Raw genomic sequence first — 26,256 nt, forward strand, 5'->3', positions numbered from 1 at the left:
CTCAGTTTTGAAATTTATTTTGAAACTTTTTTAGAAACGTTATTTGTATAATTTCCTACCTTCCTTCCTAACTGATCGTTGGTAAAACGATCGGGTTTCGTAAAACTGCTGGTAGCTTTTCTGATCTGCACCTTTCAATTCAAGATTTTTTCTTAGAATTTGGAATTTTTTCTAGATTTTAATTGAAGTTAACATATCATCATTTTTTTTTCATTACTGCTTTCACTGTCAGTTTTTGCAGTTCTTTTAGCCCTTTCCATAATACCCCAGGCAATTTTTATGCATGTTGTCAACTGAAACATACTCAAAAAATAAATCTTCCTTTTTTCCCTCACTGATGTCTGAAACATTAGCTTGTAGTTTCTCCAAGGCTTCTTCTACATAAAATCCACATCTCAAAAAACAGTTTAGTCTGTGTTAAGAGATTGATCTCCTAGAACTGATTATAATGTGCATGGTCTTTAGCCCACATATCGTCTTGCTTATCTCCTTCGAATTCACTTTCAAAAATTTCTGTTCATCATTTTCTGAACATTTTCCTATATTAATAATTTGCAAGCTTTTTTAATACCCTGTTTAATTGCCTAATGTTAGAAGTTGTATTTGTAGGAAGAAACGCTGATGTTTTTAGAAAGATATCAAAAGTGCTAGACAGTTATCTATCCAGCAAAGCTCAGCGCTATAATTGGCAAAACTAAATATTTCCTTTTTCAGTTCTCCGTTCCATTTCAAAAGAAAATCTACTCGCCAACCTACTTATTATCGAGAAAAATACAACATCCAGAAGTGCTTATTTCTATGTTAAGCTTATAATGTATTTCTCCCACCGTCCTAGTGTGCCTTCGCGGTGTACCGGTTCTGCACGCTGAGCCGATATCCAGAGGTCCGTGGTTCGATTCCCGGCTAAGGCAGTTGCTAATTTTTCATCTTGCCTGCTTCCAAAAAATACCTAATGTCTCTACAGTGGCGCCCGAACTAAAAAGGGTGTTGGATGATGATTCTATTCACCCAGGATTTGGAGATTGAATCCCCTGAAAACCCAGTCGCCCTTTAAAAGGGGGAGTATATAAGGCATTTCTCCCACTTTCCTAGTGTGCCTTCGTGGTGTAGTGGTTCTGCGCGCTGGGCCGGTATCCAGAGGTCCGTGGTTCGATTCCCGGCGAAGGCTGTTGCTAATTTTTCATCTTGCCTGCTTCCAAAATATACGTAATGTCTCTACAAGCTAGAGGTAAATTCTGGACTTCTTGCAAATATTGATATTTGCAGCTTTTTGTCAATAACCAGTGTTGTCTTATTAAGATGATATTGCACGTTAATAACATCCACATTCTTCGGTTTCTTAAATCACTTGCTGTTCCACTTTTAAATATTAATGTATATTCTGGTAATGTTCTGCAACACAATCCAGTTTCATCTGTATTTTAAACTTCGTGCGGCTTATGTTTAGCAACCCGTGTACTTTACTAATTTATTTACTACGTGCTTCGCCGTCAGCCACTACACGGCAAAGGAGGGATGCCCCGTGGAGGATTTTTAAAGGGAAACTGACTCGTATCCATGTTATACACGTGTAAAACTACGAAAACGCCCATGCAGCCAACCCGTTTGCCAGAACTCGAACTCCGGACCGAATTACCAGTGTTCAGCGGCTTTTACCGCTCGGTCGCTGATGGGTCTAAATAGCCCAGGTAAAACGTATTTTACCTTCTCATATGCTAATCTGCCTTTTTTTCTCGACATGCATTTTCCGATAAGCAACATCAGGTTTCCTTCTTTCCAATCCCTGAGTCATCTTTCAATTGGTATAAAATTCTCTCCTTGAAATTTAGTTAATTTTAATTTCATAGCTTTTGTAACGAAAAGATTTCTAGAAATAGGAACAGATTTTATCTTTAATTTTTCATGACCAATATAGGCATGGTAAAGTAGTCCATTATTATTATATTAATAGTATAGATTGTTTTATTATTATATTGTTATGATTACAATATAGTCGTGATTAGAAGAAAGAAGATGCGTAATTGCATGTGATTTTTCTCTCTTAAAATTGTTTAATTAATTGTTTAATTAAATTATAAAATTTTGTTAACTGCTATAAGTAACATTAGATTTCTACTCATCTTCAGTTTCTGAATGCGCTTAAGTTTCCGCCTTAATTTTCAGCAAAATTTATAATTCAAAAAAGTAAAAATATTCCTCATTTTTTCTTACGCTCATAAATCATTAAGCGAATACACCCAACAACAGGCGATTCACTCAATAACATAATCCAACTCTTAATCGAGAATAGATGCTAAAGATAATTTCTGAACTGGAACTATAACTCAACATGTGCAAAATTTTAATTCCTATGGTAATAATCCTATTACCAAATGAAATATTTTGGGAGAAACATAGTTTCAGTAAACATAAGAAAAGTGAACATTCTAAGTAAATTTTAATGTTTAGCAATTATAGAACATTTAAGTGAAAATTTTTAAGATAATTTTAATATTTGGCCGTTAAAGAACATTTTAAAGTCGTACTGATTTTCTGTAGCATGAAAGATAGCTCAAGATTATATCCATTTTATAAGCTGCATTGTATAGCTAACAATGTTATTTTTTTAATTCTGCCCCAATTCTTTTGTTTCAGCGTCTATGTGATACAAATAAAAGGCATATACTTTCCATAAAACCGTTTAATGTATAAAGCTAAATTTTAGAAAATGTTTGTATGATCTTTTCTCCCAGCCAATGCGCATGTTCATTTAATAACATCATTTTTTCTACATTAGCTTAAGCTTTACGATTACATTCAAAGAAATACTCACCCCTCCTGGAAATTTGAGTATTTCCATCAGTACTATTCTTTGCCTGAAAAAGGAGATAAAATTTAGTATGTTGTAACATACTGAACATGTCGGAAGAGGAAAATAAAGTTTTCTTTTGAGCAATTTACGTACATCTTATGAATTTAGATTCCTGTTTAAATTTAAAACTAACCAATAAATAATAGGTAAGAATTTTCAAAAATGGGGAAAACATCCGAGTATATAAAATATATCCGAGTATATAAAATAATCTAATCCTTTCTAACGAATTGTCTGTTCCTAATCAAATGAAATTTAGTGCAGCAGAACTATGCAGCCTTCAGACGTAACTGCAACCATTAGGAAGGCTTGTTCTTCTTTCTTGAGTAAGTGCCTGTTGTTAAACTATATTCACATTTTCTATAAATATTGAAACTGTAAATTTTTCTTTTATTTAAAAACTCAAAGAAATGCATTACAGTGAAATGAGCCACCTTTTATGGGACATTATCAAATTAATTTAGTTGAACATGTATGTCATATAGCCCATAAGGTTTGGAAATTCATCAAAATAATATGGAATAATACTAATGGCAAATAAATATATTTTCTTTTCTTTATTTAGTTTTAATGAAGCGAAAAAGTAAGATTATTTATTTCGTTTTTAAGAATAAATATAATTTCATTTCTTTATTTCACACGAAACAGAAGCTTTATTGTGCACTTAAAATGAGAAATAATCTCATATTTAGTTCCACTGAAAAATTATGTTTTATATTTGATTTATAAAACTAAAAATATTTTTAAGCGCATAATCCTTGTTAACATAAAATACAACAACAAAAATAAATAAAATATTCTCACTTGCACATGCAATGAATGTGTATTTAGGCTAAAAAGGGAAGATAATAGAAGTATCTTCGTTACGTAATGCCATCATTAAACTTCGGGAGATATCCACGAGACTTTGTTTTATGATAACTTTGTTGAATGAAGACGAGACTTTTAATGTATTAATGTTTTAATGACAGGAGTTTTATGTATCCTTTTATGTGGATGGCATCAGTTTTCGGAGTTGCCATGCACGTTCTGATCCGTGTTTGCTTTGTGATATTAGCGTTCTATAAAATTTAATGTTGATATGAATTGAATTGAATTATGTATTGTATTTTGTTCTGTTTATTGAATAATAGCCTAGAAGAGAATTCCTGCTTTAATTCAAGGAAACTGTGAAACTGCTGATGTCAAGTATTAATAAAATTGTTTTTCGTCAAGAAGCATGTGCAGAATTCAAGTAGATAAGATTTATTTCTTTTTCTATAAATATTGAAACTGTAAACATATATTCTAATAGTAGACTCACTGTCTCTAATTATTATTAAGGTTTATATACGTACATTAAGACCCTGTGTAGAACAACCGTTGACGAGTAGTCTTGGCGTAGTTCTGATTTTGGTCTTCGATTTTTCTTACAATCTTAATTTCTGGGATACAGCTAAATGACCCTCTTTTCCAAGCAGAAAAATATTTTTGTTCTTTGGGGGAAAAACCGTGATGTCTTCCTCAAAATTCATAAAGAGTTCCTATAAAACCAACGTCACAGTGAGTTTGCTTAATTTCGAATTTCCAACCGGAGCGCATTTCTTCTTTATATTAAAGCACTTTACAATGCTATAGTTTTTTTCTTTATTTGCCTAAAATTAAGTGTGCAAAAAAATGAGTTCTGGTTTTCTAAGACGCAGTTGTTTCCATAGAATGCTTGTTCCACATTTCTTGTGATAGAAGATTTTGGCTAAAATTCCATAAGCGGGCTAAGTTGGCGTCAGACTATTTTGATCTTCAAAATTTGGCGAATTTTTTTTGGCGGCGATGAAAGTACTAGACTGTGATTTTTAAATGTAAATAGAATAGCAACTTTTAAGTTTTGCAGTAGTAAAACGCCGTTATTTGATGTAAATAGAATAGTAAAATGAGATGATAAAATACCAGATAAGTAAAACAAAGTCCAACAGCTTTGCGAGTAAAAACATAGTCCTATATTTAATTCAGCATAAAATAGTATAATGAATAATTTTTGTAAATAATTATTGAAAAATAAATATATACACGTGTCAGATCAGAGCACTGCGAAGCGAGTTTTAAACGTAAACAGAATAGCAAATGTTTGTTTACAGTGATGAGCATCGATTACTATGTCCAAACAGAATAGTAAATGCAATTGATTAAATTATAAAACAAAACAAAACAAAAAAAAAAAAAAAAAAACACCGTGCATCAGCTAAGTAAAAACAAAGTGCTGTCTTTACTACTAAATCTGAATAAGTGACGTCTGTAAATGGGTGGGACTAAGCTTGTGACGTTACAATGTATTCTCTACCGGATATAGATAGAAATAAGTACAATAAATTGTTTATATTTCAAATTGCTATGATACGGTAACTGAACTCTACCAATTATTATAACGGTATGTTAAAAACTTCCACAAGCGCGGGGATAGCTACATCGACAAACTAGCATATGCTTTAAGAACAGCCAAGCATGACACGACGGGAAAAACGCCCGCTGAATTATTTCTGGATAGAAAGATTCTAACTCCACTCGATAAATTATTTTTCGTCCAAGAACGGGAACCTGAATTTAAGCAGGCGAATATCCAAAAACTAATTGATGAAGCGTTGAAAAATTCAGATTTGGCAAGAGAGCGGCAAAAGTTATATTATAATAACCAGCGCCGCGAAGCAGATTTCAAAGTGTGGGATAAGGTTCTAAAAAGAAAATTCACCCTGTCTAGTGCTTCAGAAAATTTTGTGTCGAAATTTGCACATAAGTTTGAAGGTCCATACATCGTGCAACAGATTGTCGAGGCAGTCATTTATATCACTTCAGATTCAGGCGAAAGAATAAAGGCCAGCCCGTATTAGTTAAAAAATATTATAACCGGAAAGTCTATGATATATTAAATAGTTTTTTGCAGGCTTCCGAGACAGAAGAAGCAGTAGTAACAACTACGGTTTCGATACCAGCAGCGCTTCCACCCCCTGACAAAAAGAAAAGAACAGAAGAGTTAAGGCAGGAAACAACTCGAAATTTGCCACAGAAAAGAACGCCAAGACAGATGGAAGCTCCAGCAAGGAAGAAAGTTAAGAATACAGAATCTGTCAAAAGAAAGGCCCCAGCCAAGAACAAGGATGGCCGTGCCAGGACAAGGTCTCGCAGCAGACAACAACAGAAGACAGCGAAGCCAAGGTTTACTGAAAGATCGACAAGACCACCTCTGGGTAGAATAAAGAGACCTCCGTTCAGCAAGGCTCTCAACACGGCCCGAAGCAACCAAGAATGTCCATGCAACAGTCTTCTACAACATATGCTCCAAGGATCAACGTTCCTGCTAATAAACGAAAAAACCAAGCTCCACCAACAGTTCAGTTCAAAAAGCGGATGCATAGAGAAGAAAAAAGGAAGGATCGACCCCAGCCTCTGGAGCGAAAACAAAGACTTCGGATTGCAAGTGTGAGCAAACCTACATAGAATCAATTCTGTAATAAAAGAATGATGGAGTACCAGTCAACAAAACACAAAAGATAAGTGAATTTTCAATAAATATCCTATCTGTCTGTAAAATTACAGGTTAATCTTTTAGTACGAAGTTTTATGTTCAAGTTAATTGCCTCTGTGAAAAACTAAAGTTAGTTCAGTTTTATTTGGCGAAAGCACAAAGATAAATTGTAAAAATTTAATGTTATTGCAAAGAATAGTTTACGTTTTGTTTGTCGAAATACTGTTTATTTTAGACACGCCAAAAGCTCTGGCCGTATACAAGCAACTTCGTATTTATACTTCTTAATGAAAATATGTTTTAGGTTCGCCCTTTTGGCTAGAAGAAAGAAGTCAAGTAACATTTTTTTTCTCTCATTTTATTCTCTAGCATTGTTACGTAATGCCGTCAATAAACTTCAGAAGATATCCACGAGACTGTTTTATGAATAACGTTATTAAATGAACACGAGACTTTTAATGTATTAATGTTTTAATGACGCGAGTTTTATGTACCTTTTTTTGTGGATGGCATCAGTTTTCGGCATTGCTATGCACATTCTGTTCCGTGTCTGCATAGTGAATGAATTTAATGTTGATATGAATCGAATTATTATATTGTATTTGTGTTCTGTTTATTGAATAATATCCTAGTTCCTGCTTTACTGCAAAGAAACTGTGAAAATGCCGATGTTAAGTATTAATAAATGTGTTTATTCGTCAAGAAGCATGTGCAGAATTCAAGTAGATAAGATTTATTTCTTTTTCTATAAATATTGACATTGTAAACAGATATTCTAATAGTAGACACACTGAGTCTATTTATTATTAAGGTTTATATACGTATATTAAGAACCTGTGCAGAACAACTGTTGACGGGTAGTCTCGGCGTAGTTCTGATTTTTTGGTATTTTCCTTACAAGTGGCGTCCGCGACAGGATGCAGTGAGATTTCTGTTAGAATTATTTTGTTGAATGGTATTTTGCGAATTAAAGCTGGTTTCATTTATCGTTTTATTATGAATCCTTTAACTGCAAAACGCAGAGGATTGCATGCTTCCTTTACTAATTTATGTTTCGAAAAGCGAAATTGGTAAGGATGCTTTTTCAGCAGGTATAATTAAAGATAAATTTACAAAGTTGCAAATGTTACAGAAAGATATTGTGGAACTTAACGAGCAGATTTTGAATTTTATAATTTCGACTGATGTAACGCCTGAAAAAGTTAACGATGAAATGGAAAGCTGGGATATTTATAAAGATGAATTTATTATCATTTCTCGCTTAGTTAGTGAGAAGTTAGGTGCCTTAGAACAGATAAATTTAGAAACTAGGTCGCAAGGTAGTGTTTCTAGTAATTCACCTCGTAATACTAGATCGTTAAAGCTCCCGAAAATAGAGCTTCAAAAGTTCGATGGAGAGTTACAGAACTGGCTACCGTTTTGGTCTCAGTTCGAAAAATTACACAAGGACCCTGATTTGCACGAAAGTGACAAATTTCAGTATCTTGTGCAAAGCATGAAACAAGGGACGCGCGCTAGAGACTTTATTGACAGTTACCCAATGTGTGCGAAACATTATTCAAAAGCTATTAGTGCTCTTAAGGAACGTTTTGGGAATCATGATTTATTAATTAAGGTATACGTAAGAAAGTGGTATACGTAAAGTGGATTGTAACGAATGTTAAGACAGGCAGTAGTGAAAAATTGCCGCAATTATTTGATAAGATTGAAGCACAACTAAGAGCTCTCGAATCCTTAGATATTAAAACGGAAAGCAATGCTTGTTGGTTATATCCCATGGTAGAATCATGTCTCTCGGAGGAAGTCCTCAGAGCTTGGCTAAGAAGCCCGCTTTTTGGAGAAGTAAAGGAAAGTCAGAATATTTCTAGCCTAACTAAGTTGATGAAATTTTTAAGATGCGAAGTGGAAGGGGAGGAAAGACTTAAGTTAGCGAGGAGTGGATTTGAAATTTTTGGGCAAAATGACAAGTATTGCAATAAATCGAAAAGGGATTTAAAAGGAAATTTAAATCGAAACAGTTAATGAATGTCCCTACGGCGGCAGGTTTCCTTACGACAAAAGAGAATAACTGTATTTTTTGCGATAAACTGCATGATAGTAAGGACTGTTTCGAAGCACGCTCTTTGTCATTAGATGAGAAAAAGAATAAAATTAGTCTTAAGAGGTGTTGCCTAAAGTGCCTTTCGCTTGGACATGTTGCTAAGTCGTGTAAACAGTTTGCTCGTTGCTATGTGTGTGGTAGGTCTCACACAATTTCTCTCTGCCCAGATTGGCAGATGCAGGAAACTCAAAGGCAACAAAGCCAGACACCATTCAGGCAACTACGGCGGGACAGATGTATTCCACAGAGGTAGCTCTCATGACAATTAAAGTCAATGTGTTAGGAAAATCAGGCAGAAGAAAAGTACGAGCGCTTGTCGATTGCGGATCACAAAAATCATACATTTTGAAGTCTACGGTACATGCAGAGGAAACTGTAGCTCACACGCTTTTTGGAGGGGTTAAAACTGAACCGAACGTACATAAAATGTATCGGATCAAGCTACGCTCTCTCAATCCTTATATGAGAAAAGAAATGGAATTTGCGTTCTTGGATCAGAAAGCTATATGTGGAAATATAGCACGTGTACCTAAGGGCCCTATTTTAAAAGAACTTAAGTGTAAAACGATATGGCTTTCAGACATAGGAACAGGTTGTCCGAAGATAGAGATGCTAATATATAGTGACATTTACGGTACAATTCTTACAGGGAAAGTCAAACAGCTCGATGGAGGTTTGACTGCAGTTGACACTACATTAGGATGGACTGTTTTTGGTCGACATAAGGAGCATTCCGAACCACAAAGTTGTGGTATACCTACTCTGAATGTATGTCTGACGTTTTGGGACCTAAACGTATCCGTTCTTTGGAACTTAGAGACAATAAGAATTTCAAATTCCAGCAGTAATTCTACAAAGACTGCGGAAGAAGATAATGCATGTGAAAATTTTTTAGGCTCCTTAGGTAAAAATAAAGAGCAAAGTCACGTAGCAGAAAAGCTTCGAAATTCTTTTTATGTCGATAATTGTGTCACGTCTCTTGATACAGAAGAAGTGTTGAAAGATTTTATGAACAAATTAATTGACATTTTGGCAAAAGCTAAGATGGACCTACGGATGTGGACATTCGGTCCTATAAACGACGTTAATAAAATTTCGAGGAATGATAATTCGGAATCCCTTTCTAAGAATCAGATTTCAGTCTTGGGTATTCTATGGGATAGAACGCATGATAGCCTTTCTGTTCATATTAAGCCTGTACGAAATCTAGACAACCTGTCAAAAAGAGAGATTTTGTCTTTAACACAAGGGATTTTCGATCCGCTAGGTTCTTAGCTCCTGTATTATTCCCGGCTAAGTTAGTGATTCAAGAAGTTTGGTCTATTAAAGCAGATTCGGATTCTCCACTGTCAGAAGAGGTCAAACAAAAATTTTTGAAATGATACTGTGAATTACAGATCTTATCAGATTTGAAAATATCCCGCAGAACAGGATATGGAAACAAACAAACTTGGACTTTGCATGCTTTTTGTGACTCGAGCCAGAGAGCTTACGCGACCGTGATTTTCTTATGTTGCGAAAACAGTCGTGACACATGTGTAAATTTTCTGATCGCAAAATCTCGTGTTGCACCTTTAAAAAAGATGACAATACCACGTCTTAAACTTTTAGCCTGTGTTTTAGGAGTACGTCTAGCGAAGTATGTTGTAGAGGCATTATCCTTAAACGAAATTGAAAAACATTACTGGTCTGATTCCACCACAGCTCTGTCATGGATCAAGCGCAATGATCAATGGGGAACTTTTGTAGGAAATCGTGTCAGAGAGATTTGTGCACTTTCAGAGGAAAATCAGTGGTCTTACGTGCCAAGCCAGTTAAATCCAGCTGATATACCATTTCGTGGTTGTACCCCTCATCAAATTCTAAAGAATTCATGGTGGGAGGGTCCTATCTGGTTAAAGAATCCGAAGGATAATTGGCCACGCCTTGAAATTAAACCCAACGAGGTATTAATTTCTTCAGAAGTCAGAGAGAAAACTGTAGTATTAAACGTTAGTGTGAGTACTGATACATCTAAGTGGTATGAAAAATATTTTAAATGTTCAGCAATTGTAAGAACTTTAGCATGGGTTCTAAGATTTATTAGAAGCTGTCAGGCAAAATCTGTAAATAGAGCAAAATTCTTGTCTGCAGCCGAGTTAAAAGATTCAAAAAACACTTTGAGTCTACTAGTTCAGCGTGAAAGTTTTTCTCAGACTGAAGATGTAATAAATGGTCTTTCAGTCATCAGAGATGAAATAGAACTGATAAGAGTGAAAGCAAAGATTCTCGCAAGAGATGATGAATTTTGATTTAAATATCCAATTCTACTTCCGTCAAAGCATCATATTGTGCAGTCTAGTGCTCGAGTACCATAAAAAGAATTCTCATGCCGGTGTTCAAATGCTCATGTCAATGATTAGAGAAGAATATTGGATTATTTCAGCTAGACAAACAATTAGATCAATAATCAAGAAATGCATTACCTACAAGAGATTCACAACAAAGTCACCTTCAACCATACCTATTCATTTACCTATAGACAGAGCAATACATTTGAAGATCGTGACCTCCTTAAGTGCAGATTGCTGTGCACTCGCGTTGAGAAGATTCATCGCTCGATGAGGCCATCCGACAGTTATCTATAGTGACAACGGCACGAACTTATCGGTGCTTCTGGTGCATTGAACCAAACTGAGTGGCAAAAGATAGCTGCTCTTGAAACTCTAAATCCAATTAACTGGAAATTCATTCCCCCAACCGCAGCGTGGTGGGGCGGTTGGTAAGAGAGACTAATTCGCATAGTGAAAAAGCTACTTGTTCGAGTTCTTGCTAAGTCGTCTGTTACGTATGAGGAACTGCTCACAGTTCTTTGCGACGTAGAAGCCACCGTTAACAACCACCCGTTAACATACATCTCCAACGATGCAGATGAGTTGAGGCCTCTAACACCATCCAACTTTCTCCAAGATGTAAAAGAGATTGGAACGGCTGATCTTGATCATTTGGATAGGAACAAACTGGTAAAGAGATGTTATTGCCAAGAACTGCGTGAACAATTCAGACGACGATTCCGGAAAGAATACTTAGGCCAGTTGGTGCCAAAAGCTGGCAGATCTGACAAAATTTTCAAAGTTGGAGAAGTGGTCCTTCTCGGTTTTGAAAATTAGAAGAGACTTAATTGGCCACTTGCAGTGATTGAAGAATTGTATCCAGGGAGAGACAGCCATATAAGAGTCGTCAAAGTCAAAACTCCACTTAGTCATCTCGTTCGTCCAGTCCAAAAGATTTACCCTCTAGAAGTTAATTCTTCTGGGAATCCCATTATACCAGATCAACATCCTACTAATGACGCATCAGCAACATCACAGAATGACATTCCAATTCAGAAGGATGTTTCAGCAGCTCCTCGGACAGAAGCGGCAGAGTAATCAAGATACCTAAGAGACTGGGCTTTTGAACTTTCGAACTTTGTTGATTTACCTCGAAGGTGGCAAATCAAGATGGGAGAATGTTACGTAATGCCGTCAATAAACTTCAGAAGATATCCACGAGACTGTTTTATGAATAACGTTATTGAATGAACACGAGACTTTTAATGTATTAATGTTTTAATGACGCGAGTTTTATATACCTTTTTTTGTGGATGGCATCAGTTTTCGGCGTTGCTATGCACGTTCTGATCCATGTTTGCTTAGTGAGAGAAGTGTTCTATGAATTTAATGTTGATATCAATTGAATTATTATATTGTATTTGTGTTCTGTTTATTGAATAATATCCTAGTTCCTGCTTTACTGCAAAGAAACTGTGAAAATGCTGATGTCAAGTATTAATGAAAGTGTTTATTCGTCAAGAAGCATGTGCAGAATTCAAGTAGATAAGATTTATTTCTTTTTCTGTAAATATTGAAATTGTAAACAGCTATTCTAATAGCAGACTCACTCTGTCTAATTATTATTAAGGTGTATATACGTATATTAAGAACTTGCGCAGAACAACTGTTGACGGGTAGTCTCGGCGTAGTTCTGATTTTTTGATATTTTCGTTACAAGTATACTAAAAGTATGTGATTCTAAAATGTGAAAATATATATTGTGCTAAGGTAAAGTAACTGTAAATGCATATTAAATTCTAAAGAAATTAGAATATTATGTAGTGTAGAAAGTTTCGAAATACGTTTAAAAGTTAAAGTGTAAAAGTTAAATGAAAGAAAATCGTGAATTCAGGAAATTTTAGTCAAATTAAATCATTCGTTTCTGAGCGAAAGCTTGCATGTTTTCAAAAGCCAGGAGGGAACTAAGCTAAAATAAAGCATGGATATGGACAAATACTTGTGTCCCTTAAAAAACTGCAATGTTTGGTAAACTTAAGAAAATTACTTTAAAGTCGAAAGAGTTAGAAACTCGAGAAAAAGTTCAATGCTTGTAAATGCAAAGTGTTCTTGGTACTTTTCCGTTTTGCCGTCGCAAGCGATAAAGTCGCCAAGAATGGTACAACCGATGCCAAACGGAATATCTCTCTGGTAACCTTTTACGCCTCATTTTCAAAACAAGTCGCAGCTTTTTCTTATCAGATTGATTGTTTCTTTCAATACCGGCATATAATTACATAGAAGTTTTATCAGATAGCTTATAGTCAGTTCAGTTTTATATCTAAGGCCATTTTCGGTAATTAAGTCAATTAGGATGCAATCACAGCGCTTACCCGAGGCCGAAAATATAGAAAAGGTAAAGTCAAGGGTTAAATTCATCAATTCTAATGAGAATGCATTAGCGAAGTAAAGCACTGCAGTTTTACATAATTTCTGAGGAAGCTATTAGTACGCATTGAAATATTGCTTGGATTTAAACTTGTGTTCCAAATTAAGATTTAGCTTGAAATTAATGTAGGTAATTACTGAGAGCATTAGATTTTTGTAGAGTAGTTTACGTGAGATGAGATCGCTTGGGGTCACGTGATATGAACCGGCGAATCAGGATGTTGAACCATGAAAGCATAGTAAATTCTTAAATTAATGTCTTTTTACAAATTTATTGTCTTTATTTATTGGATTTTTATAAAATTTTAAGCGATATTAAAATGTTTATGCCTTTAAAAAAGAATTCTTAGAACTAAAATATTTTAAATATTTTTTATGTGTATACTGTATGTTGTCGCCAAAAAAGTCTTCTTGGCGAGATTTGCGCCGGCGAAACGGAAAAGTACCGTGTTCTTTATTGTATGTTCAGAAACATGTATTCATAGTTATTCCTTCCAGAACAAGATTCAGCACCGTAATGAGCAGGAACTATGGAGTCTACAACGAGAAAAAAACGAATTATTTGTATTATAATTTAAATCAAAGTTTAGTTCTTGTATGTAAACGCGGCTCAGGGTTGTTTTTCTAGAATTTAACAGTTTGTAACAGGTCTTTAAGGAACTTTATCCAAGTCTGCTAAATTCTGGCACCGGCAACTGTAGGGATTTATATTTAAGTGTAACTAACAATTTAAATTTTAGTTCAGATTTTTCTATAAGCCTTCATTCCCATAATTGTCAGTGCCAGAATAGTTAAATTTTTGTAACGCGTGTGACGTGAATGTAAATTCTATTTTGAGGAGGAAAGTTTAAAAACCGAGGTTTTAGAAGGAGAGTAAGAGAGTTGGGCTCGAGCAGCCGTTTCTGCTGTAGGAACAATTGCTGATTGCTGGTTCAAGTGGCTTAAATACATTTATCTGCTGCCACTAGTTATAGAGGGGGTCGAAGTCAGTATCTCGCTAAGCCCTGTAGATTAGTTTAGCACTTGTTAAACATTTCAACTTTTTTTTGATTACCTGCTGATTTTCGATTACCTGCTTTTTACTTACCGCCCAAGTAGAGGCAAAGTTTGTCAGCGTCAAGTTGACGCAGTGCAAATTTTAAAGAGTTAATAAAGGGTTTGAACCCTTCTTCTGTGTAGTTTCTTGCTACTCCCGTGTCCAAATAGAGGTTAAACCGCGTGGACACTACAAACTCATTAAAACATTCAAGTTACTATCGTCGTAAAATTCAACACATAACAACTTTCGTTCTGCAATTTGGACGTTACAACAGGTCTATAGCTACTGAAGAACTTTTACCAGTATGTTGAATTTTCAATCTAGTAACAATTGCTTGGTTTTGAAAAATCAGAGATGCACGAAACCAGTGTATCAAGCACAGAGGTGAAAAAAGAATGCAGAGACATGAAATTGCTGACCAAGTCTTTAAAAGTCAAGGTAAATAGTGGAGGCAGAGCTTGCGGTAGGTACGTGACAAAGAGCAGAGTACTAGTTGGTCCTGGCACTCGAGTCAGGTAAAGTAACGAAGAAGCTTCTAAATGTGTGAAAAATAATGCTTCTTAAATAGAAGTATTTTCCACTAAATAACAATCCCTAAAATCGTGGAAAAATACAAAATTACAATTAAATATAGTGAGAAATAAGTAAAAAATAAAAAACTTAAGAACGTGGTTGATCCCGCGCCAATAAGTGAGCGTAAAGCTGGTCATGTGACACAGAGTATTAAAGTCCACACGAAAAACATAGAAGAATAACTCGAATAGAAGAAAATCTTGATTAAATACTATTACATATTTACAGAACGTGTCCTAAGTTAATGACTGTTTACAACCCTTAATGTTTCGCTTGCTGTGCACTCTGCACTTGTTTAAAATTCAAATTCGGTATTTGAGAAGTATTCAAGGGCGGCTATGCCTATTTCTAGTTTCTCCATCATCGTTTTCGATTTCTTGAAACTTAGGAGAAATTCTTTTGCTTTTTTCGTATGTGTTTTCATCCATTTAAAAAATGAGGGACTGTTACTCTCTTCCTTAGTCCAGTTTGGTGCTTCTTCTTCGATTTCGTCGGTGCTTAGACCGGGAATTCTTCTTGATTTAGCTTGAAGTTGTTGCTGGGAGTATTTTCCTGATTTTTCCTCTTCTTGGCAGCTTCAATAGCTTTCTTTATGTTAGGGTGCTTCTTACAACCTTTGTAAGAAGAAACATGCAAATCGCCGCAAAGGGCACACATAGCCGGTAAACCGTCTTCTTTCTTCTGTTTACATGTATAAGTTTCGTGAAACTGACCGCACTTCATACAACGCGGTTTATAGTGGCATAACTCCCGTAAGTGCCCATACCGTTGGCACTTGTGGCACTCACGGGTTCTTTCTTTGCTTTGTAGCCAGTAATAAGAACATTTAATCTTCGTAGGGTTTTTAAATTATATATCTTCTTCCCCTCAGGGCATCTTTTAAGATCCACAACGAAAATTGGGATATTAACTTTTTCCGTTCCTAAAGGAGGTGAGTTGTATTATTTTTTCAGCTGGAATTTGATTTTCCTGCAATTCTTTTAAGATTAGTTCCGGATTGGTATTATTTGGGAGTTTTTTAATCACAGCTTTCATAGGCCCTTTATTATTTGGTTTAAAACTATGAAATTGTATGCCTATTCCTGAGAGGTAACTAGTGATGAAGCGGTATTGCTCATCATCGTGGACTTTGACAGTCAGTGAGCCTCCTTTGATTTCACCATAATAATCGGTGATATTATTTTTCTCGAGTTCGAGTTTAATTGCTTCCCAGTCGCCTGAGAAATCGTCCATCACGATGGGTGGGACGTGCTTTTTACGTTTTTCTGGAATGATTTCGACTGGATCTCCTTCCATTTGATCATCCTGATCAAGTTTTTCATATTTATTAGAATAATCTAATTCGTTGGTAGTAGTTTCAAGAGGTCTTTTGACCGAATTTCTGGGTGATATAAATCTATCACTGTCAGCGATGTTTCATTTTTTGCCCTTCTTGCTAGCTTTAGCATAAGAATCTTTTATTACCTTATTTCCCGTTTTTTCCGCGGATGATTTTGGTTTAATTATAGTATCAACTTGTACTTTCAACTTTTTGGTTTTTTTCAGTTCCTTAAGAAGGATTTCTAAAACGCTAATTTCGCCTTCGATTTCAATAGCTTTCTGCCAGTGATTATTTCCAGTTTCAAGATCTTTTGAAGGGAAATTTTCGTTGAAGGGAAATTTTCGTGGAAGTGTTTTTCTAAGTTAAGTTCTGCTATCTTATTATTAACACATTCAATTGTAGTAAATTCAATTCCCGAAGTAAATACGTCTCCTTCCATGATAAGTTTGAACTAAGCAATAAATTACTAGGAACAAAAAATAACACATTTACTGAAGGATATGCAGCATTGGGACTACATATAACTCGATCTATAATATTATGATATCATAACACGGAATGCACAAAATTTATATCATTTGAAGAATTGACAACTTTCGTTCAAAACTTCAAACCTTTAAATATTCCACATCTTTTGATTGCCACATGCAAGAAACAAAACTAAAAAAAAAAAATAATAATAATCAACTAAATAAAATTAAATGAAAATATTCATAAATTATCTCCACGTCATCTGAAATCCAACATTCTCCCACCAATTTATGGAATTTTAACCAATATTTTCTCAAAATTCAATATTATTCAAAAATCGCCAATGTTCAAGGCCCGAGTGTTACAAAAAAATTACTCATACTTGCCACGTAATCTATTTACTACCGACTGCACAATTTTTTTTTTTTTTTTTTTTTGAAGAAAACTCAGAATTTTGCTTTGTAAAAACAATGCAGTATTACCACAACTGAATTTATTTTTGCAGCAGTACTGCTGTATTAACTGTGTAAAAACAATGTTACTTACAACTACGTAGAAACAACTCAGAAGTTATTATAATAGTTCAACAGAAAATGTCAAAAACTCATTGCACACTACAATCATATTCATAACAGAAATAACAATTCATAAACCCAGCAAGCGCATTTGGTATCCAAAAACATCAAATATTATTTTCTATCTATCAATAATAAGTCCTCTAATAATGAATGACGTGATAGTGTGTTCCCGTGAATGTAAAAGATACAGTGAACATGTATATGAAATTTTTTCTACCAAAGGTTTCCAAATTATACCTGTAATTGACCTTTTACACAATATTTCTCTTTCAACCATTACTGAATGTTCTCGTGACATTTACAATAAGTAATATGAATGAAAAAAGCAAAGGCAAGTAACTGTAAACACATCAGGTTTTTTAAAGTTTTGTTTGAGCGTCACGAAAATCCCAAACTACATTTATATGCGTATATCAATCAGATGAGTCTACATTTTTAGATTAGGAAGGATAGTTTCCATCTATTTTTCCGCATTCAGTTACACCATACCTACAGACCTTTCTTTTGGTCAAACTTATTGTTGCAAAGGAAGTTTATTTGGATTATGATAAAGATTTTTACCCTCCTAAAATTTATTATTAAATTATTTTTTATCATTTTCATCAAAAATGAGCAAGCAGAAGCAGTATTACTAGGTGCTAGATTATCTAACTACGAATTTCCGAGCCAGCGCTGTCTTAAAATACGGGACACATGGCACTGCTCGAATATCGCGAACGCTCATTGAAGCGCGAATATAAAGCTTCATTGAAAGCTCATGCTTTTTCTGGGAAAGTTGGTATTTGTAGAGTCTTAGAACAATGCGAAAACTCGGAGGTTCATTATTCTGTTAAGACAGTCTTATTTCTACAGATGAATCTCGCTGAGTAGTCTATTTTCATTATCATCTCCTTCTCCAAAATAGTACATTCATTGATTTCTTCTTAAAGAATATGTATGTCAAAAAGATAAATTAACGTATTGTAGTGATAAACTTTGCGGAACACAAAATAAGTATGAATCAGTCAAGAGAGATCGTTTCGCAAATCAATTTTGAAGCGGTCATAGATTGAAATTTAAGTCAATATTCTTCGAGCAAGCAAAGGCTAACATATCAAATTTTGAAATTTTTTATGTGATAAAAACGTTTTGATTATTTTAATATCTACTGTGACATTATCCGTAAACGTTACGTTTTAGTGATTTTAAATTAAATGTGTCACAGATTTAAGAATCATATACCTTCCACTTGTGGAGCTAACGCAAAAACGCCTTGTGAATGATTTTTCAGGAAAGTGGTATTTATTTTAGGCACAAAAAATACGACAACGCAAATAAAAATAGCCATAAAGGCAGTCCATTCTTAGGGTTCGAATCCTGGTCGAATTATCTACAAGTATATCCGTATCCATTCAGAGTCATGGAGGTAGGATGTAAGATGGAGTGGCCCTAAACATGTTTTTCCCGTACCCTGCTCTGAAGCACTGGCGATCCCTACGTGGTGACCAAAACATTGGATCATTTACCATTAAGTTCAATGGGTTTTGACGCGATCGGATGTAAATATTTTGTAATTACGTCGTAAATATACATATAAATGTATATATTTTCTTTTTCTACAACACTTCAGAGTCCTAAGTATATGAAAACAACATATTTTTAAACAACATTTAATTCTGAACGGAATTAAATGCTATGCTTTTCACAGAACAGTTTTCTCAGAATGGTTTAATTTGAATGAAATATTTTCACAAGTTTTCGTTAATTACATTAGAAAAAAATTAAGGTAATTCGATTTTATTCGGTTAAGGTACAAAAATTAAGATCAAAGTTTAATATTAATAATACAAATCATAATTTTAATATTAATAATACAAAATATTGTATTATTAATATTGAAATTATGCATTATTTCTTTTCTATTTATAGAACTTCTTCCTAAAATACTTTCTTAAATATGACATGATTTTTTGGCTTCTGAGGCATCTTTTAAATCGAAAAATATAAGTCAATTTATAATTAATGCTCTATTCGGTTCATTTTAAATTAGAGAATTATTAGAAATTAGCGAAATACTTTAAATAGTACTTAACTTTCTCTGAACATTTCTGAAAGGGAATAAAATAAGTTTTTTTTTTAAGTATTATTTAAAATTTGTAACTGAGTTATTATAAAATGTAAGGGGAATAATTCTTTTAATTATACTCGTACTTATCAGATTTTTTTTACCCTTAATTTCAACAATACATATTCCAAAACTCTTTGATAACATTTATAATCATTATAAATTAGATACATTTAATAATTAGATTTCTTCACAGTAACTTTCACAGTTGTTTATAAACGAATAAATTCTTCATTTCATATACATTTATAAATAATTTAATGAATATTTATGTATTTTGTTAAAGGCAGATACATGCTTTTTGCAAGCACATGCATAAATACCCTTTAATCTTTAATTTCTGTTCATTCACTATATTTTTCGAGTAAAGTAATTTACACTAATTTAGCATACACCCGAAAGTTTTACATAAAAAATATATACGAATATAATTTGAATGACGGATTGCAGCATTTGATGGTAATTTTATTTTTAATTAACCCAAATAAGTAAAACGTGTAAGCCCAAAGTGATTATTTTTCAGATATATAAAATTAAAACGATGAGTTTAAAATGAGCAGCAGTAAAGCCTCTCCTCTAAAAATTTTAAAAGGTACATGTTACAATAATATATAAATGTGAAAAAAAAATTATTTTATTTAAAACATATTGTCGTTTGGAACATAAAATAAAAGTAGCGAATACTCTATCAAGGGTATCGAAAGACGTATACAATTTTAAATGTACCGTAAGGTATTTTTCATTCTTTAAGCATAACATTTTTGTTAAAATCTATATTTTTGTAGTTCATAGCTTAGAATTTTATAAAACAAATTCTTAATCAAAATCGCTGTTGTTAGTTATCGAAAAAAAAAACCAAGATGTGATTTTTGCGTAAATGTCACTAAACTATACAAATTGCTATTATCCATCACACTATGAATGTTTTTTTTTCATGCGAAAGTGTCCCTTTTTCGATTTGTATAGAACTGCCGTGTGTCGAAATACTATCAGAACACTGTCAAGCGAGCTTCTGAATGTAAACAAAGAACACCCCATCTAGTGACCGAAGCTTCGAAGCAGTGCTCCACTTTTAGTGCCGGTTGGCCACTTCCTTCCTTTCTTACCTCCATGATTCAGAGTTGGTGGGCCAAACTTTCTTTGACCAAAAAAATTGAATACTGCAATAAACGATTATACTTTTTTCCCAATAAACTTTTTCGATGTGATCTTCAAGAAGTTGCAGACTACATAGCATGAAAAACAAATATAATGCATGGAATCAAATCATGTGCCTAATGTGTTTAGACAACACACATTCAAAACTTTCAATTTAAAACTGTGCAAGAAGTTGATTATTGCACTTAAATGATCACATTTGTTCAATATCAGAGCCCTGAATAATTATTAATTGTAAAATAATTAATTATTGCATTTTTATAATAACTGATCACCAAAATATTGAAAATTTACTTACTCTGGTATATATATTTCAATACTAAACGAGAACTTATGAAAGTCTTACAAATAAGCATACGGACTTGATCTTTATTATTTTAATGTTAAAACTTAAAATTATACAGTATTTAATTAAGATAATATTAAGGCATATGACTTATTCAATTGTAGTTCTCTCTTTGCCTTTCAATGTTAAAGAAAAGTTTTAATTCGTTAAAATATTTTGTTATTTAAGAACGTGATAAAAAGGGAGGACAAAGAAGCTATATTTTTCCACTATAAAATATATTAGGTAGGGAAAAACAATCTAAATTTCAAACTTTCATAACTTTTGCATATTGCCAAACTTTTTTGAATTTATTGGTGTTAAACGTGCATTAAAAAGAATTTTAATTTAGTTTTACATCAAAATTCGTTATGTTCACTTCAAACTATCCACTTTCTAATATTTGATTATTTATCCTTCATATTCTCAAACCAGAGATTGAAAGAACTTTACTTAAATTAATTAATTCTCATGTTTTATTACTTAATTAAAAATTCTCATATTTTAATTAACAGCTTATCTACTTCAATTATTACATGCTTGCTACTGATGTTTAATTATTACGAGAAATTCTAATTTTCTAAGGATTATAGTTTTTAGAGAATAGTATTACAATATATAATTTATACAAATGATCTATTTTTGGTAATTTTAAACTTTTTTCATAGAGACAACAAAAAAAACTGAAATAAATTTAAAATTTGAAATAAAAGTGCTTAATAATTATTTAATGATACTGTGAGTTTAAGTTTAATATGCCTAACACCAATATAGTCCTTAAAACAAGTGTATAAAGTAATAGAACTCTAGGGTGGAAACTACAGTTGTTTTGATGATGACGATGGGTACTACCAATTAGCAACATGCTAAAAAATTCCTTCTAATTTTTGATAAATAATATTAAAATTACACTATCAAAAATGATCGTAATCTGAGAATCTAAATCTTCTTAAATAGGTTGTTTTGGATGCAAGTTATTTTTAAGTAAATTTTCAAAATTATTTTCTTTGCTTTTGAATTATAACTAAATTTTTAAAATTTCATTGATTCATTTTAATCGCAAATAACTTACTTCTATAAATAACACGAAGCAGAAAAGGAAGAAGGGGAATATAATTGCTATGCCCATCATTCACAACTCAGTAAACAAAACCGCTGGATCAAGCACTGAATGCTATATTATCAGGAAGTTAAATTCATAAAGCATCTGGCAGAACACCTGTAAACGGCTCATTTCTTCACACAAGAATTATCAAACATTGAATAAAACGCAGTTTTGGTTTTACTTCCTTTATTTTTCTTATTCAGATTTCTTTAATTTTAGTTTTTTTAAACATTAAAATTAGTTTCAAATTGTGCCAGCATATTAATCTATGTAATGTTTTTATTATTATTCTTGCAGTTGCATTTTCGCTAGAAAAAATTTCCGAAATATTCATTTTAGTATAAATTCGCACTCCTTGCTAGTGATTACGATTTTTGAAAGCGAAATTTCTGTTTTAAATCTGAAAAAAAAAAATAAATAAATACGGGACAGTTACATTGATCATACTAGTTGTTTCTCTATTTCCAGGTCGTTCTGTTTCTTTTCAGCTTCTCCAGAAGTTTTGTAAATTTCATTTGTATAAAAGTAAGGTTAAATATTGCAGTTTCTTAATTAAAATTTATACCGAATCCTAGCAAGACATATTTGGTGGCGAAAGCTATCCTTACTCTACTGGATGACTGTTTCTCGGCTTCTAGTCTTTCGTGACTCTAAGATCGCGAGTTTAGAGGTACGTGTGATTTTAAATGAGCAGAATTCTAGCCGTCTAGCTAGTTGAATATTTAATATTGTGAATTATGAAAGACCGTAGATCAGTTACATCTTTCTTTGCAAGTTAGCGAAACCTTCCCGTTTTGAATTAAACATTATTTAAATAGACTAGATATAAAGTATACGCAATGCATTACTCACAAGTCCTTAGTATAATCGACTGCCATGTCTACCACTTTCTGCCGAATTTTAGTAGGAGATATAGTGTACCATCAACCCGTCTACTTCTGTTGATGCTCCACAACAACCGTCCCAAAGCACATACAACCTCCTCTTTACTGTAATCGTATAATATAATCTCTCGCAGTGATTCTGTTAGAAGAACTGGATATTTTTGCATAACGAGTTTGCACTGCAGAGTTCGCAGTTTTCGAGTAATAAAAAACTGACAAGCTCAATGCCATTCCGGACTTATCCTGCAGCATGCAACGTACCTAACAGGTCGAACTGATATATCTAAGATGACTGTGTTGCGAGTTATATGTAAATGCTTTACACATTTAATTTATAGATTACTTTTAATGTTTTTGAAATTATTAAGATTGTTTTCATACTCAGAGCAGTAAGCATAAGCAGAGCAGTTTTCTTAAAAGACAAAAAAAAAAAATCTAATGTGGACACCACATGACACTTGTACGGCCTATTAAATTATACACACCTCTTGCTGCACTTCATTTAAACCTTATTTCCTCGAATTTTATTAAAGATATATTTCTCATTCAATCAATTCAGTTCTCACTTCGCGGCAAGGCAAAAAGGAATAAAAACTCAAAACATCTTCATTAAAAGTTGTAAAATACAGAAAAAAACTAAAATACCAAATAAAGTTAAAAGCAATTTAAAAAACCAGTTTTTTGCAATTGAAATTAGAGTTTCTAGGCAAAGCAAGCCATTTGGCCAGCGGACAATATTTTCGGGGCACAAAACTGAAAGTTAACTTTTGGTCCCAATACGCAGAAAGATACTGAAGTTGGTGCACCAACTGACTTAATTCACTATTCTACTAAGAGTTTCAAATGTAAACAAATGTCGACGTCGTTAGGCCTAGTGACATTCAAACTTTTAAACTGTTGAAAATTCTATAACCACTATACACAAATTAATTAAAGGCACAAAATCTTTTACCGGATCATAAGAATATCTTAATTTAACCACTTTTAAAGCAAAAACTGAAAAAATTACCAATATATAAGAATAAAAAACTGACCTCACCAAACCAAGTAATAGATTGGAAATACATATAAATAGTATATATAAGTTTGGTATAACCGATAATATACATATTTATATATGATTGGAGCAGCCGATTGCAACGAAAAAGGGGGATGCACAGCTGCGTGTGCAGAGCCCCGTGTACAAAATTTCAACGTTCTACGGCTACTCATTCTTGGGTTACGCGTGATAAATACAATCGTATGTACAGACGTCAAGGAAAAAAAATCTCTTCTAAATCCATTTTTCAATCCTTCTTGGCAAAAACAGTGTTTTATTCTGTTTGAGTGTACAGATGCCACGCAAAAGTATTGTTCAAATGGTTTCGAGAGCGGTCGAAACGGATAAATTCGTTGAAATATGATACCCGAAATTTTTTGAGATTACAATACTTCCTTCACTTCGTCAAGGAAGTGAAAGGAGATTTCGTTCTCGTGTTCAGAATTCATCAGCGCACCTAAATTGGAACGAAAATGCGAGCCCACCAGTGGCCGAGCGGTAAAGTCGCTGAACACTGGTAGTTCGGTCCGAAGTTCGAATCCCGCGAACGAACTGGCTGCATGGGCGTTTTCGTGGTTTTCCCCATTTGTAACTTGTGTACGAACCAGTTTCCCTTAGAAAGTCCTCCACGAAGGCATCCATCCCCTTAGACAGATAGTCCTCGAGGCTTTGCCATTATCACACACACACACATGGAACGAAAATGCCGAACAAGCCTTTATTGTGAATAAAAATGCCATTGCTTTTGAGACACGCTATTCCCGGACCCCAGTCAAGCGTCTGGGTAGATGCTTCAGACGTCGCAATAAGCGACACTCTCATGCAGTTGTATCACGAAATATGAGAACTTATAGCATTTATCTCTATGAAACTCAATAAAAGTGAACAATGGCTATTCTCTGTCCGCGTACGACAGAGAATTATTTTTAATTTATTCTGTGATTGAGAAATTCCTACACATGTTAGAGGGCAGAAATTTTCGAATTTATGTGGATCAAAAACCGTTAATATACGCTTTTAAGCAGAAACCCCAATAATGTCCACCTCGGCAATTACACCGTTCAGATTTTATTTCACAGTATTCTAATGATATTAGGCGTGTGGCAAGGTTCTAAAAACGTAGTTGCTGACGCTCTTTCGAGGATAGAAATTGATTCCATAACAAAATCTCCATTTTTGGAAATTAAAAAATTTTCCGAAGCTCAACAGCATCAATCAAAGCTACAAAACCTTTTCAAAAACAATACATCGTCTTTGAAGCTGGAATTCAAGCCATGCCAATACTCTGGCAATATTCTTTGTGACATTCTCACAAACATTCTTCGTCCATTTGTTCCGAATTCCTTTCGAAAACTCATCATTAATCATCTGCATAATCTATAACATCTAGGAACTGCAGCTATAAAGAAACTCATTTATTCTCGATAGCAAACGTCATATCAAAAATTAGGTGTAATCCTGGGAATCTTCTCAGAGATAGAAAATAACTAGGCACACTTAAAAGCACCACTGGGTACATTCTCATTTCCCTATGCACGTTTTTCAGACGGCCCATTACCTACATCAGAAGGCAATATGTAACTTTTGACTCTAATAGATAGTTTCCAGATGACCAGAAGCCATTCCTATCCCCGATATGAAAATGGAAACTATTTGTAGAGCTATTTTTAACTCATGGATACCTTGCTTTGGCTGCTTTTCGGTCATAACAGTAGACCAAGATTCTCAAATGAGATCCGCAATATTTGCAGAATTTACGTGCATTTTGGATATAAACAGAATCACAACGACAACCTATCGATGTCAAATGGCACTGTTGAACGATTTTTTTATCGCGATTTTTTTAATTTTTTTTAATAATAATGAATGTTAGCGTATGAATTTATTTATGGAAATATACATTTAAAGTAAGCACATACATTTAAAATTAAAGCATAATTTAATATAGTATTAGATTAGAAATAATAAAATAATAATAACCACTTCTAAAATATTTAAATACAAAAATGAATAATTATGAAACGAAAAAATTTGTACGAAATCGAGGAATTGTATGCAAGGCATACTGCAGAATAAGAATTTCAAGAAATAAACAACAGCAAAAACTAATTCTCAAATAGTAAATTTACGCTTTGTAAAATTTAGATAATTTGAACTTACTTCGTAGTTCACTTTGTTTTTCAAAAATTATTCAGATAGTTTGAACTTACTTTGTAGTTAACTAGGATTTAAAGTAGGATTGATTTTCTATGAATGAATTTCGCCAGCACCCTAAACATTTGCTTCACCGCATACCTTACTTCGAATTGAAAGTCGCCTGAGCCGAGCAGTGCTGGTTTACATTGATCTATGAGAGCTTGCCTTCTTCTCTTAGTTATCTTCAGTTCATCGCTTACTGCTATAGGTGAAGCAGTAGTGAACTCACCTCGCTCCGGTCGTGCAATAAATACCCAGTGGCGTAGCTAGGGTGGG

The 26,256-nt window shown here is 33.7% G+C and overlaps 1 protein-coding gene and 1 long non-coding RNA gene across 3 annotated transcripts in view; one reads left to right on the plus strand and one right to left on the minus strand.

Annotated features, from left to right (window-relative positions):
* Nucleotides 1-21,934, minus strand: part of LOC118182794 (transmembrane protease serine 9-like) — a 157,848-nt gene extending 135,914 nt beyond the window's left edge. Inside the window, exons 1-2 of one of the 2 annotated variants that reach the window (XM_085820333.1) lie at nucleotides 21,829-21,934; nucleotides 2,813-2,855 (exon numbers count right to left, since the gene is read on the minus strand). In XM_085820333.1, the coding sequence (XP_085676459.1) occupies nucleotides 2,813-2,855; nucleotides 21,829-21,888 (103 nt within the window). In that variant the 5' untranslated portion in view covers nucleotides 21,889-21,934. Of the gene's footprint in view, nucleotides 1-2,812; nucleotides 2,856-21,828 lie in introns of those variants that run through there. The other variant, XM_085820334.1, reaches the window with a different exon arrangement.
* Nucleotides 12,181-26,256, plus strand: part of LOC118182795 (uncharacterized) — a 54,361-nt gene continuing 40,285 nt past the window's right edge. Inside the window, exon 1 of the long non-coding RNA XR_004757119.2 lies at nucleotides 12,181-12,301. This is a non-coding gene — a long non-coding RNA (uncharacterized LOC118182795). The remainder of the gene's footprint in view (nucleotides 12,302-26,256) is intronic.

This window comes from Stegodyphus dumicola, chromosome 7 (genome assembly GCF_044657685.1).
Source record: "Stegodyphus dumicola isolate Sdum_Otavi_A_Nest chromosome 7, ASM4465768v1".
Classification (NCBI taxonomy): domain Eukaryota; kingdom Metazoa; phylum Arthropoda; class Arachnida; order Araneae; family Eresidae; genus Stegodyphus; species Stegodyphus dumicola.